We start from the raw sequence: 14,902 nt of genomic DNA, 5'->3' as shown, positions 1-14,902 counted from the left end.
AAAATATTGATAATGAAAGTAATACATATACCACACCCACAGTTCTCTTAAAATTTATTCCTGTTTTCTCACTTTCTTTCATCCATTCTGCTATGTTTCTTCTCCTTTAATCTTATAAAATCCTTAACCCTATAATTTACCTTCTTTCTCTTGCACTATACTTTATATCAATATAGCTTAAATTATAAAAAACTGTTTTTTTTATTATTTTTATTTATTTTTTCATTACACTCATTAGTGACTATATATACCAGGTAACAATCTCAGATCTTCTTGCTGAAGCCTGAAAATTTTTCATTTAAATTCAGTCCAATTTTTAAGAAAAAATCCACCATTTTTTATCTTTTGTTTTATATTTTTCAGGAGACCTATTCTCAGCTAGAAGCATGGACATCAGACAGAAAAGGCTTGAGGGTTTCAAAAATGTTAGTCATTTACAGATAGTTCTTTTCGTGTTTTTTATTTTCTGGGCTTTATTTGATAGAATAAAAGTTTTTATAAAGAGGCATGAATTTTTAAAAGAAAGACTTCAATTTATTTTAACTCCTTAATTTCACAAAAACATTGCTTTTTTTTTTAAGACTTTCAAATAAAATCGGTAGAAATTAGTTCTTATAGAAAAATATAGAATTATTTTTCGATTTATAAAGAAAATTACTCTGTGTGTGTAAGAATGATAAAGCAGATTAGATTCAATAGATGAAATTGGTAAAAACGAGTCATGAACATTTCACTTTGTTTATAATTATTATATACTTATTTTTTTTATATTGATCTAAATATATGATAGTATTTGTAATTTAAGATGTTAATACTTATAAATTAAGTTTTAATTATTAATTATAATAAAATATTTTAATATATAAAAATAATAATTTTCTTAGTTTATTGATTTGCTAAAAAACATATTCTCCATTGGTTAGGTTGTGTTTTCTCACTAGTTATGAATACTTTGATTTCTTCTAAGAAATGAGATTATAGTGATGGAGCATTGCTCAATTTTTAAGGAGTTAAAAGATAATTGTGTTATTTTGAGAACTAATTTGTGAATTTTTTTTTACATTAAAAAATAACTGTGTCAAATTAAAACAATAAAAATAGATTAAGATAAAAAATTGTAAAAAAAATGGATAGATAATGAATAAATTACGGGATATTGATTAATTATGCTCTAAAAGACTATTTCTTCTCACAAGACCTTTCAAAAACGCGTCTTATAGTAAAAAACAATGTTTTAAAATATATATTTCTTTTTAATATTTAATATTTAAAATAATAAAAATCGTAAGTTTAAAAGATGAATTTATAATTTTGTAACTCTGATAATATTTTGAAGTATGAATTTATTTATTTTTGTTTTTAACATAGTTTGTGTGAACATGAAACACTTTGTTTTTCAGGAGTCTGCGAGCACAGTTCCCCAGGTTATGCCAGCGGCAAATGAGACGAATGGTTTTTCGCCCAGCAGCAGCTTCTTACCCAAAAATGACTATGAAGATATAATAGCATTTCTAACTGATGACAATGAAAATTCTCAACAAGAACAGGCAAGGAAAAAATCAAAGACATTGGCAACAACATCAGGAGACGAAGACTCTTTGTCATACCTTTTTCAACTAGATCAGCCTGTTTCTTTAGAAGAGATTCTTGGACAAGGCAAAACACTGCCTTCTGAACCACACTTGGGAGGATCATCATCATCACATTATGTTGCACCACAAACTGTAATCACAAACACAAGGTCAACTATTCAACTCAACCCAAATTCATCTGAGAGAATCGACATTTCAGTTTCAACAGGGATCATAGTTCCTAATGCATCCAATTCTACTTTCTCATTGCCTCAAAACAATCCAAAATTTTGGCCCGCGGGATCCAATGCTTTCTATGCTCCAGAAACTGGTACTTCATTTGCTGATTCTATCTTCCCTAAAACAACAAGGTACTCATTCACTCAGTTTGAATCACCAAGCTTCCCAGTGCAGCCTTATGGCTGTGCTGGTGCAAGTGCAAGTGGTCTTGTTGGAAACTATGAAACTCAACTTCAATCACCAAGCTTGGTTCATCCTTATGCTGGTCCTAGTGTTGGTAGTGGTGTTGCTGCCAATAATCTTGATGGAAACTCACTCACTCAATTTCAATCACCAAGGTTAGTCCATCCTTATGCTATAGTCATAGTGTTGGTAGCAGTGCTGGTGCCAATAATGTTGATGGAAACTCACTCCATCAATTTCAAGTCTTGATGCTGCTAATACTAATGTTGCTGATGTTAATGTTAGTTATGTTAATGTTACTACAAATGCCAATGCTAATGTTAATGCTACTGCAAATGCTGATGCTAGTCCTTATGGTAGTCATCAACAATTTTCAAGGGAGCATCGACTGGAGAACAATCCAGCTGCACCTTCTGCTCCTTCTGCAATCGGAGCAAGGCCTCATTATCAGACTCAGCTTCTTTCTCGCCAACCATTTCTAAGGAATTTTAATGACTTCGTGCTGGCATGGGAGGTAACGTACTATTATAATTTCAAAACCTCTATATGCAATTTATTATTTGTTTCAAAATGCCTTCTTAGTTTCCTTAATTGCAGTCCTGTTTGATCTGACTTTAAATTTTTTGAGGAAACAAGATATCTGAAGAGACACTCTTAAGATCTTATTTTGATAGCTATTCATCTTATGTTGTGAGAATATCCCCTATACCTTCTTAAAGTACAAGTACCTTTCACTTAACCTTGTTTCATTCAACCTACTTTCTGCGAGTTTCATAACTATAGCATTGCATATACATAGCATTAACCTACATATATAGTTTACTAAAATATAAATATAATATCTCAAGAGATTTAGATTGTGGTTCTTTCCTATCATAATTGTTTTAATAAAACTTCTTGTGCTAATACTTATACAGTATCAGAGATTTTTGTGTATGCTGCAGGAATATTTTAGATTTTGTAGAATTTGGTCCTATATTTTCAATTTGACTATTAAATTTTTAGATTACGTAGAGAATAGAAAACCAGGTTATATATTCAACTAATTAAATTTGATAATATGTGTTTATATGCTTTGTTGTTGTGTCTAGGGATGTCTGGTTGAAGAAACTTATCCGTATCGCCCATTCTTTAATAAAGCAAAGGTAGGACGATATACTTTATTTATTGCACAATAAATCTTTCGTTGTTAGAATGTTTAATTTGTAATAAGAGATATACCAGATGGGGCTTATATTCTTATTTATTTATTTAGCCAACTGGTACGTAGTAATTACGAGAATTGAATACAAAGTAACTGAACTTTTTTCCTCTTTTCCTTACGTCTCGAACAGGCTTGGAAGAAATCAATATCACCTATCTCGTAAGTTAATTCTCTTTTGTCTAAACCTAATTGTTCTTATCTGTCAGTGGTGGTGTTAATTAATTACAAACTGAGCATTTTCCAATAAGGGAAGACATGCAAATAGAAAATATTTATTATATATCTAAACAAAAAGTTATTTAAAACATCTCAATTAATTTTATATTATTATTCTATAAATCCGTAAGAGGTATTTATTTGTTTTCACATAATTGTTTAAACTCATAATTGGTAAAATGAAGGCTGACAGAGTGGCCGAGTACGATGAAGGTGGCCGTGTACGTACCCAGAAAAGCTGTCATCAATACGATGAGGTAATTTTATGGCACAATGTTATTCCTGTCTTTCCTTTTCACATTATTAACGTTATCTCTTTTATGGAAATCTTATAATGACATTTTTTAATAACACTTAAACTTAGGCTTTATGGTGGACCCATTGATTACATTCTCTTTGAAGTTACTGAATTCGGCAATCTTGATCTATACGGTCGTCTCATGACTGAAAAAAAGGTGAGTCATTTATATATCGGAAAATTTCATAATATGATAAAATCTTTTACTTTCTGCCATTGACTTAGCTTCATTGAAGAATGATTTTAACGTCACTTCTTTGTGCAGTATGCAAAAATTGTTCTCCCTTCTCATACTTTAATACTATTCACAACTGAAAGCAAGCACTGCTACTTAGGATCAGTTTTCAAAGGGGTGAGTGTGATGTGAATACTTCTTCATCATCATCATAACATTATTGATGATTCATTATTCATTTGTTTAAAGTTGTCTTTTGATGAAACGTTTGCGTTTTTGTCTGTCACAGGATACGATAATTGTTGAACATCTCTGAAGGGTGCATTGGGTCTGAAGAAGAGATAGAAGTACCAACTTTGCAGAACTAATTTCTATTACCTGGGAGGCTTGTGGCGCTAAGAAACTTTGTTGTTTATGAATATTTGTTTCGACATTCTATAACATAGGTTCTTTGGATTATTACAACCTAATACAAACTCTGTTGGCTTAATACCTTTTTTATTTAAATTAATTTTTAGGAAATATTTTAGTTTTAAAAATATCCAGTTTTAAAATTAGTTATTATTTTAGATTTAGAAAATCAAGATTGTTACTATGTTACATTTTGTTCTTTGTAAATAAATTACGTAAATAAAATAAAATAAGAAGTTCTTTCATACAACATATATCTTATATCTATCATACATCTCATATCTCTCATACTTTAATAACTTTTAAAAGTTTTAAGCAGTAGTATCATAGCTATTCTTCTTACTAGCTATGATTTATGAACAGTAAGAATGAAAACTTATCAAAAGAAACTAGATTTATGAATATAAATCATGGGAGAACACTAGCTCAAATCAAAAGGCACAAAAAAAAAAATGAGAAAGGTAAAGGTAAAGTCATGCTTTCAAGTATTTAAGAAATGATCTCTAAAGTCACCCAACGAAATTTGAGAATATTTGAAAGAAGAACATGAAGGAAATGCGAGAAGACTCATGAAGGTTTTAAACTTAAGGAAATTTGAAAAGTAAAGAATGAAAGAGTTTGAGACAATTAAGGAATACTCAAATAAATTATTGGAATAACAAGATGAATTGTTTGGAGAAAGAAGTGTCTAGATTCCAGACTTATTGAGAAAATTCTAGTGACAGTGTCAAAGAGATATGAAACATTTCTTTGATAAAAGTGATACATGTCTTGCAAGCACAAGAGCCACACAGATTAATTAATGAGAGAAGATCATGTAGTTGAAGGTGTTTTACTTTATAATGAAGAATGCTCTAGTTCTTTCGGAACCAAACGTACCCTGCAAAGTCGCCTTCTATTCCCATGAACTCTCTGCTTCCCGATACTCATCCTCTAAGCTTCTTTCATCCACCATCGAATGGTGGGATTGTTGCAAAAGATCATTCGATATTCAAATTAGTACTTAGTCAAAGATTCTAGTCAAATGACCAATTTACCTTTGAGAAACTAGACTCGTTTTTTACTAAGTTATCTAACATTGAAATATTCCCAACACGCACAAAGATGCTAGTAGGCAATGCCTTGAGCAATGTTGTTATCGAAGTGGATGGAGTTTTTGGTGTTGGAAACATAGTACCCGATATCCAGTATGTGATATCCGGCTAAGTGATCCATGTATAAAGTATCCAATAATCGTCTTATTGGTTATAGGCTATCCAACACCGGGTACTCGGTAACTTATATTATGTTATTGTCTTAAGTAACTCGGTCAAAAGGTTGTAGTAGTAGAATCAAAGAGTCTTCAGTCACATACAATACACCACTTCCTAATCTTTTCATATTAATGCTCAAACTATAATTGAAATGCGGTGTTAGAATTTTATAAAGAAAATTTGTTATGACCAATGATAATAAATTTACAAAACAAAATTGGATTATACAAATCACGACTTATTATCGAAAACTTTTTAAAGACTTCAATAAATTATATATATTTTGAAAGTATGAATTAGAAATGGAGAACAATTTAAACTATTCATTGATTACAATTACTTGTATGATTGAACCTCCGTTGCTACTAGAGCTTTGTCCACTAATAGAGAAAAAATCGCAGCTCTAACTTCCGCAGAACGTAAGCAAATAATTTGAGAAACAAATAATTTATTAAACAAAAATACATTTCAGTATGTTTCAACTTTAATTAAATCATATACCAAACATACGTTTCAAATTTTTTAAATATAAGATCACGATTTAAGAAAATACGAAATAAAAATTAGGGAAAATCAAATTTGACTTTATTAGGACTCTTTACGTTTCCAACGTCACGCGTTTGTGTTTTTCTATCGGTTTGAACTTTCAACCTCGTATCTCACTTTGGTTTTAAATAGAACATCACATTGAGCGTGAGTGTGTATTGACATTGTTATTTTTTAATTAAAAAATATTTTTTTACCTATTTATTTTGTATCAAATGAATGTATAAAAGTACGTGAAATAATACCTTTTAATTATATCAAAATGTGTTAAAAAATAGACTTTAAGTCTAACTAAATCCCATAAAACCAGTATAATTTTCAACATTTAGCATGCTTCGTACAAATGCATAAATATCATCGAGGAAACACGCAAATAGTACCGATAATATTTTATAATATTCCATCTATACCTACTTTTTCATTTTTAATTTATTCGTCCTTTTGTTCTGCTCTTGATTTTCTAACTATTTATCTTGTATTGAATACGGAGAGAGAAAATGAAAGAAAAAAAACGTGAAGAAAGTTCCAGTTAAGTTCCAGTTGCTGAGCGTTAAAGTAAGTAACTTTTTAAAATGAACAATTAAGTCTTTGATGTCACTCTTGAAAAATATCCCGAAGAATAAGGGGAAAGCGAAATGCACCCTTCTCGTGTATCTCCAATGCATAAAATAGAATTGCTAAGTTTACATTGTCACAAAAAAGAAACAGAGGATTCACACTATAAAAGGAGTGCAAAATGTTACATTTCCCATAGTTTTCACTACAGTTTCCTGAAGGTTCTCCCTTTCAATGTGTGTTCTTCATCAATCATTTTGTTATCATCATTTTTCTCTAGCTAATAATATAACTTTCGTTGCCCTTTTCTTTAGTATCTATCTTTTGCTGTAAAGATAGATGTCTTTATAAATGTAGTAGCATAAACATTCTTCTGTCAAAACTCATTAAAAGCTTACATTTCAAATGTATTTTTATCTATTTACGATTTATCGGTGTGAAGTTCATGAATTTTGTTATAGATTTCTGTTTCCCCCTTTCAGAAGACCAATCTTCAGCATGGACATCAGAGAGCAAGCCTTGGAGGGTGTTCAAAATGTACGTATTATTATACTTTGAAAAAAATTTAGGTTTATTTGGTAAACTAATTGGAGTAATTCTTTCAGGAGTCTGTAGGAACCCTATCCCAGGTTATCGAGGAGCAAACAACATGGGATGAGATGTACGATGATTTTCTGGCAGATCTATGCAATGATAATGATATTTTGCCACTAACAGATGAGACTTTCGAAACCCTTTTTCAAATAGATGAGCCGATTCTTTTAGACTATTTTTCTTCGGAAGCCCTGAAAGAAGTGGAAGAAGGAGAATCAAGACAAGTGGCTATAGATACTCCAGCACATAATGTTTCAAAAGCCACATCTTCAATGATTCAATTGACCCCAAATTCATCTGAGAGAGCTAACATTTCAATTTCACCAGGGATAGTAGTTGTATCTGATACATCCACTCCCACAGGAGAAGGACCTTCAAAAGTGCTAGCACAGGAACTAGGAGGCAACATGGGTGTAGCCAACCCTATTATCAACTCCAGAAACTGTTCAAATTCAACTCTGTTATTGCCTCAAAACAATCCAAACTTCTGGGTTGCGAAATCAGATTCATGGAATCATCCAAGTGCAAGACTCGGAACAATGGATCCTCCAGGATTTAATGCTTCATTTCGTAATCCCATGTTCCCTAATGTAACAGGAAGCTCAATCACTCGATTTCCATCACCAAGATTCCCTGTGCTTCCTTATGGTGGTAGCAGCAGCAATATTCACCAACAACATCCAAGGTCCCTTCCGTTACAAACGAATGGGATGAATGCACCAGGTGCTTCTGCAATGGTTCATCGATTTAACAACCATGGAATTTTCTGCCCTCGCCCACCATCTCTCAGCGATTTTGATACCATGGTTTCTGCATGGAAGGTGATCTAACTTGCCTCGTTTTCTCTCATAAAATCATCAATATAATATATGCTATCATAATTTCAAAACTTAATTGGATATATACTTGTTCTTTATATACGCACTAATATAAATATGTCAATTTGTTTCTTACCACATACAAAATGCCTTCCCACATCTTCTTTGATTGAAACCCTATTTGAATGAACTCATGTAAGAAAACAAAAGTTTGAGATAAACCATAATCCATCTATTCCTTTACGTTTGTCTACGTAACAATATCTATACAGACAATTTAAACATTATTACATCATGTTAATATATTGTAGTGTTTTCTTTTCAATGTATATTTCTTGATTTATTTTTACTCTTTAGAGTTTATCATTTTTTGTAATACATATTTACATATATAACCTTGTTCGATGTGCAATGTTAGAGTCATCAGTTAGGAGAGAGACATAAGTGAAAATCAATTATATATTTTTGAAAGCAAATATATATATATATATATATATATATATATATATATATATATATATATATATATATATATATATATTTACCGTTTCCAAGAAAAAATATATTTCGTAATAAATATTTGATTAATGTAGTGGGTGATGTTTTCATAAATTTTGCATATTAAATTTATTGACAGTTTAGATGTGAAGAAGCATGTTCGTGATGTGCTTTAAGTTGCAGATGTATTAATTTTGAATTTTATTGTGTTAACCTTATATAGTATGTGCAGTAATTATCACCAGCAAATATCTGATTAGGTATAAGACAGAACATATATATGTGGTTCGAAAAAGGCAATACTTTAATATTAAATTTGGTACGTAATGTTATAGCTTATATATAGATGTTCTTACATTAAATATATTTTCTTGTGCATGTAGGGATGTTTGGTTGGAAAAGTTTACTCGTATCGCGAATGCCTTAATGCTGCAAAGGTAAAAGAAATAATTTTATAGGCTTATAAATGTCTAAATTTTTTATGAAATAATATATCAGAAGTGGACTCTGTTCATGTTTTAGTTGAGCAACATTAACAATTATGAGAAATTATCTCGTTTTTTATATGTGAAACAGGCAGTGAGGAAACCAACATCTCCTGTCACGTAAGTGGACTCATCTTCCATTCCTATAGTTTTTCAATTGTCTTGTCTTTTTCAAAAAGAAAAATTCTCAAACGTAAGGGAAAACCCTTATAATTTAGATTGGATAACTTGCTTGGGTGATATTTAATTTATAATAAAAATCAAAAGGGTATATATGATTGTTTAAATCGACAATTTATTGGAAGAATTTTTGTTTTCATTTTTCAGGCTTGCTGATGATTGGTCGAGTAGGCTTCAGATCGTGCACTTCTTACCCACAAGGATGGTCAACTATACAATGAAGTAATTTTATGGCATATAATGTTATTGCTTTATTTTAATTAACGTTGCTATTTCTGAGAAATCTTACAGGTATTTTAATTACGTTTAAACTTAGGGCATGTGGTGGACCTATTGATTATGTGCTCTTTCACATAACTAAATTCAACAATCTTGACCTGTACGAACATATGAAGAGTGAAAAATTGGTATAGGAATCATTTCTTTCATGTGAATTTCCATAAGAAAAATTGTTTTTTTGTCAGGCCTAGATGAATGGATATATTTGGCTGCATATATGTAAATGCATTTTATCATGACATTTGAACATTACATCTTTATGCAGTGTGCAAAAATTGATCTGTATTCACAGACGATAATCTTATCTACAACCGAAAGCAAATATCACTTCTTAGGAACAGTTTTTCCAGGGGTAAGTGTGATGTCAAAATAATTTTACCTCAAATTGTCTTTGATAGAGCTTTTATGTGGGGAATTAATTTCATGTTCTTTGTCCAATATTTGTAATTTGACTAATCGGTGAGTGACACAGGATACAAGGTTTGTCATACCTTACTGATATGCATTTTGGCTTCCAAAAGTGAAAGAGACCACAAGCCATGAACTGAAGGTTGAAAGAGCTAAGAGAAAGAGACTGATCATCAGATCATGCTGCAACAACAATCTATATCAGAAAACTAATACAATAATTATCAATTCTAGTATATTTGAAATATAGTAAATGAATGTAATTGATTAATAATAAGGAATAAAATAGTGTATAAAAAAAAACTGTTTACAGATCTCATTTCTAATTTCTTTCGAGTTATTTACCCTAAACAAACTGCTCCTTTCCTTCGTTGTTTGTATATTTATTGATGCTGAAGATGGCATATGAGATGAAAAGTTTCCTTGGTGAAAGCATGCTGAAAATGACATACGTATCTCTTTGGTTGTTTATTTATAATGTTATTCTATATTGAATTTCATAAGGCAAACAAACTAAGAATGATAAAAAAAAAACAAGCAAAATTCTTCTTCCTTCCTTCATTCAACTGTAAAAGTTGGTCTTATAAATATATTGGAAAAGAAGATATACATAGGATACCAGTGCCATCCTTCTAAGAGAAAAATATTCTTATTAACTGATAAAATATCAAAAATAGTACTTCATCTAAATGAACTTGATATCACTCGTCCAGCAATCATGAAATTATGGTGTGGGTTTTTATCAATACGCCATGTTGGACATAAACCTTTCCCCAAGGTTGGTAGAAGATGGGAAACGTTTTCAAGAGTACTAGTATCTTGACCAATGAGTATGCACATAAATTATTTTTCTTTTTAATCTATTCTTTTAATAATAATAAATTTAAAACATAATATATTTGTATAAATAAGTTTAATATCTGTAAGGTCGTTCAGTCGTGGTCTACCATCCCGTTCATTACTCTATCAATCCGGTCAACTCGTTAGTCCGATACATCTTGGTAATCCTGTAGCCTAGTCCATTCGAACATCTCGACAAACCCGTCCATCTTATCAGTTTGACAATCTCGATCATCCCGACAAGCCCCTTCACATTCATCCCGGCTATCCTGTCAGTCCATCCATCTCGGTCAACTCGTCAGCCCGGTCTATCCATGTCAGCCTTTCTATCCCAATCATCACGTCAGCCTAGTTAACCCGTCTAACTCTATCATTTGTCCATCCTGGCCCTGGCCATCACGTCAATCCAACATCCATCTTGTCCATCGTGTTCATTGTGGTCATCATGTCATCCTATTCATCTGGTCCATCTTCGTCATCCTGTTCATCGCATCCATCTTGGTCATCTTGTTTATCACATCCATTCTGATCATCCTGTCAACCAGGTCCATCATAGATAACCCCGCCTTTCTGGTAGTCCCGTCAACCTTATTCATCCCGACTATCAAGTTAACTTGTCCATCTCATCCAGCATAGTCCATACTGTCAGATCGTCCAATTTGGTCCATCTTGCCAATTGGTCCTTCTTGCCCATCCTGGTAGGCCCGACCATTATATCTATAACACTCCAACTATGAGAGTCACTAAAATACGTACCTTAAATTTAAAAACTTTTTGCAATACTATCTCTCAGTAGCTAGCATCTTTCATATAATAAATATAAATACAAATTTTTTTAGATGTTTTGGGTGTTGTGATTGATGTTTACATTATAAATATTTTTAATATATTATATAAAGTTGTAGCATCATGAGACTTTTTAATGTTGTGATTGATGTTTATGTTATAAATATTTTTAATATAGCTTTAATACCTATTTTGGTCCCTCAGTTGTGGGTGTTTTTAAAGTTGTTCTCCTTTTTTTAAAAGCTCACTCTTGTCCTTTTTGCTTATGATGTTAAAAAAGCTAACGGTAGACTTGATCCCTGTCAAAAAACTTGATGACTTGTACAATTATTGTTGACATGGCATTATGAAGTGTTTAGCCCTTGTTTGACCAATGAGATGATGCCACATGGCATATCCCTTTCCACCCAAAATTAAGGTTTCACAGTTGCAGAATGGGCAAGGGATTTCTATGCATCGTCATGAGAACTGGAGGTTCTATCACGAATTTCCATGGATGTGCGATTCAGGTATTCACAACGGCAACGCGATTGTTTCACAAAGGAGAACATCATGGCACTACGATTCGATCCTCACAATGTAAATAAGTTTCTGGTTCTATTTTGGATGCAGGTTTGATGGTGACACTTTGAGAGGAGAATGGGTTTCATGCATTTGCAGGTTGCGCAAGAATGATGAACTCGCGAAGAAGATGTGATTTAGGGTTTCAACTTCTGGATTTTTGTGTTTGATTTACAGGTAGTGGAGATTGGTGGAGGGGCTTGCGTTGTGGTTGGCATGGTGATTCTCGTAGAGGACGAAGGTCGCGATGCTGGTTTTTTAAGCGTGATGGAATTTCGCGATGGAGGTTTATCGCGACGGCGCTCGTGAGCTAGGGTTCATGGCAACAACGCAATTGGGTTTTTCTGTTATGCGATTTAGGAGTTCAAAAATTGAGAATTTTTCTGGGTTTTGTTGTGTCTGAATCGAGAGGAAGAAGATGGTGTTAATGGTGTCCTCACGGTGGACTGAAAGATGTTTTAGATTTTCCACATCATTTTAACCCTAAATGTAATTAACACTTCAAATGATGTCATAGTGTCACGTCAATAATAACTGAACAGGTCATCAAGTTTTTCTCATGGGAGCAATTCTGTCGTAAACCTATGAATTTTTGAAAAAAAGGAGGACAACTTTAAACATACCCTAAAAACCAAGGGGCCAAAATAGATATTAAACATTTAGTATATTATATAAAGTTGTAGCATCATGAACAATTCATATACCGGCAAACTACACATCTCTTTTAACATATTGCCATATTCATCTTTAGATATATGACTCATAAGACCATTACATTATTAAGCATTCATCGAGCAAGGAATCAGCATATGAAGGATCAAAAGATGTTTTGAGGAATATGTTGATTCTTGTAGTTTCCCATATATGACTTGTTCATCATGCCTGAAAGCATTCAAGCATATTCTACAGCTTTTGGATTATCATCAATAAACAAAAACTATTAATTGAACGAATGATTGACAGCTACGACATCATTAACCAGATTAGTCCCCCAAAATATAGATCTTAAGAAACAACCTGTCTATGAAACTTGATAAATTATTTTTAGAAAAGATCATTGGAATTCCGAAAGAACATGAAGAGGTGTTTCAATGCAACACACATTTAACCATTAGCATTCAAAAAGAAAAGAAAATTTCTCCATCCAAGGTGTCAATTATCATAAATGATTCATCAGATACCAAAATATTAGATGAAGATGATACTGATGATGATTTCTCCTTCCTTACAAATAAGTTTAAAATGTACTCAAACATGGTAGGAAAGGTAGACAATACAATACTAGAGAGTCTGAGGAAATATATTAGAAAGTCATTTACTCTCGACATAAAAAGCCTTAACGCTTTGGGTAAAAATGTTCTGAGCGGGACAAAGAAAAAAGGAGTCTCATATCCATATGGGAAGACCTTGACATCTATAAATTTGAGGATGAAAAGGAAGAGGAGGGCCATATTTTGATACTGACAAAAACACAATGCCTAACCAAACTTCAGATCACTTAGACTACATTAACATTCATTATTTTCATATCATTAAGTTATTTCCAATAGTGCAAGTTAGCATGTTTTAAGTCTATTAGAGAATTTTAAAATCATGTCTTAACTCGAGTGTTTAAAATAAAATTTTGAAACATGAGATGGTCTTTCAAAAGAAAACCTTGAGCTCAAACATAAAGGTGTGAGAGGAGAAGAACAAGGATTTGAAACAGAAAGTTGAAACTCAAAACAGAGCTTGAGAAAACTAAAAAATAATCACTTTCAAAAGTCTTGGAAAATGTTCTATTAAGGAAGACAAGAATAAGACAATAGACCTAACGAATAAAAACACTTATTTAAGGAAAATTGTATCCCAAACAATTACACGTGGGAAATTATTTGTTCTACTTGTTAGAAAATATAACAGAACCCTTATTAAAATTAAGATTGGATATGAACGAAAGCTGAGTTAAATCACATGAATCATAACCAAAATAGATGGTTTAATGGCATCCAACAATAAAACAATTTATCTTGCAAACAAAACAAGGGTAGCAAGATGATATAGAGATGGTACCTAATGATAGCTCATGACCCGTGCCAAAACAAAGGAACATGTTTCAAAGTAAGAAAGGAGGCATGTTCCAAAGTAATAAAAGGAAGCAAAGTCATATTCGATGCAAATCAACAAAAATGGAAAATTGAATTTGGTCTTAAGGATATGAATACTTTTGGTCTGTTTCAAAGAGCATTTTCTTCATTTCTTCCCTTGTTACCAGTTATCAAACAAGTTTGATTTCATTTGAATTTGGTCCAATGGGTATGAAACATGGTATTTTAGGTTTGTTTCAAATAGCTTCTTTTCTTTTCTTCCCTTATTACCAGTTATCAAACAAATTTGATTTCATTTTTTCATTCCATTATTCCTTAACTTCTATTTCCTATCATTTTGAATTATAAACGTCTTGCAAAAAGCATATCAAACATTCCCGATGTTATAGTACTGCATGAACACAAGATTTCATGTGTTTTAACGGAATGGAGGACAAAAGATGAATTTAGCCATCTTCCGACACAATTTTGGTATATAAAAACCAGTTTGCTTTATAGATGACCATATTTTCTAGTCTAAATAAACTTCAAAATCTAGATTTAAAAATAACTATTTATTTACCCAGTTTAGAAAACCAAATCATCACAGTATACAGATTTAAAGAGCTTCGCTCATTCATAAATCACATCCAAATACCTTAACTTGGATAAATTCATAAAATGAAAAACCCTGGAAAATAGCAGTGAAAATAATTGATCAAAAGAAAAAAAAAA

The 14,902-nt window shown here is 31.9% G+C and overlaps 3 protein-coding genes and 1 long non-coding RNA gene across 4 annotated transcripts; all 4 read left to right on the top strand.

Moving 5' to 3' along the window:
* Window positions 1–366: 366 nt before the first annotated feature.
* LOC128194027 (uncharacterized) lies at window positions 367–2,243 on the top strand. The gene is made up of 2 exons (XM_052868564.1): window positions 367–425; window positions 1,401–2,243. The coding sequence occupies exons 1-2, from the start codon at window positions 387–389 to the stop codon at window positions 2,241–2,243; spliced, it is 882 nt and encodes a 293-aa protein (XP_052724524.1). The 5' UTR covers window positions 367–386.
* Window positions 2,244–2,350: 107 nt separating this feature from the next.
* LOC128196486 (uncharacterized) lies at window positions 2,351–3,358 on the top strand. Its single transcript, XR_008248813.1, has 3 exons — window positions 2,351–2,508; window positions 3,086–3,139; window positions 3,329–3,358. It is a non-coding gene; the product is annotated as an uncharacterized LOC128196486 (long non-coding RNA).
* Window positions 3,359–3,605: 247 nt separating this feature from the next.
* Window positions 3,606–4,338, top strand: LOC108327840 (uncharacterized). Its single transcript, XM_017561565.2, has 4 exons — window positions 3,606–3,671; window positions 3,779–3,869; window positions 3,978–4,064; window positions 4,177–4,338. The coding sequence occupies exons 1-4, from the start codon at window positions 3,622–3,624 to the stop codon at window positions 4,201–4,203; spliced, it is 255 nt and encodes an 84-aa protein (XP_017417054.2). The 5' UTR covers window positions 3,606–3,621; the 3' UTR covers window positions 4,204–4,338.
* Window positions 4,339–7,129: 2,791 nt separating this feature from the next.
* On the top strand, window positions 7,130–10,188 carry LOC108340190 (uncharacterized). Its single transcript, XM_017577406.2, has 8 exons — window positions 7,130–7,189; window positions 7,258–8,067; window positions 8,946–8,999; window positions 9,139–9,167; window positions 9,375–9,449; window positions 9,544–9,634; window positions 9,772–9,858; window positions 9,979–10,188. Exons 1-8 carry the CDS (start codon window positions 7,151–7,153, stop codon window positions 10,003–10,005), a joined length of 1,212 nt encoding a protein of 403 aa, XP_017432895.1. The 5' UTR covers window positions 7,130–7,150; the 3' UTR covers window positions 10,006–10,188.
* The last annotated feature ends 4,714 nt before the right edge of the window (window positions 10,189–14,902 follow it).

The sequence above is a fragment of the Vigna angularis genome, chromosome 1, assembly GCF_016808095.1.
Source record: "Vigna angularis cultivar LongXiaoDou No.4 chromosome 1, ASM1680809v1, whole genome shotgun sequence".
Lineage (NCBI taxonomy): Eukaryota > Viridiplantae > Streptophyta > Magnoliopsida > Fabales > Fabaceae > Vigna > Vigna angularis.
This window is presented reverse-complemented; position numbering and strand designations above follow the sequence as displayed.

Bases quoted from the DNA above. Each gene is read 5' to 3' on its own strand.
- LOC128194027 (XM_052868564.1), top strand. From the start codon at position 387: ATGGACATCAGACAGAAAAGGCTTGAGGGTTTCAAAAAT. The intron at 426-1,400 runs GTTAGTCATTTA...TTTGTTTTTCAG, and splicing joins GGCTTGAGGGTTTCAAAAAT to GAGTCTGCGAGCACAGTTCC.
- LOC108327840 (XM_017561565.2), top strand. From the start codon at position 3,622: ATGAAGGTGGCCGTGTACGTACCCAGAAAAGCTGTCATCAATACGATG. The intron at 3,672-3,778 runs GTAATTTTATGG...ACTTAAACTTAG, and splicing joins GCTGTCATCAATACGATGAG to GCTTTATGGTGGACCCATTG. The intron at 4,065-4,176 runs GTGAGTGTGATG...TGTCTGTCACAG, and splicing joins TAGGATCAGTTTTCAAAGGG to GATACGATAATTGTTGAACA.
- LOC108340190 (XM_017577406.2), top strand. From the start codon at position 7,151: ATGGACATCAGAGAGCAAGCCTTGGAGGGTGTTCAAAAT. The intron at 9,635-9,771 runs GTATAGGAATCA...ATCTTTATGCAG, and splicing joins ATATGAAGAGTGAAAAATTG to TGTGCAAAAATTGATCTGTA. The intron at 9,859-9,978 runs GTAAGTGTGATG...TGAGTGACACAG, and splicing joins TAGGAACAGTTTTTCCAGGG to GATACAAGGTTTGTCATACC.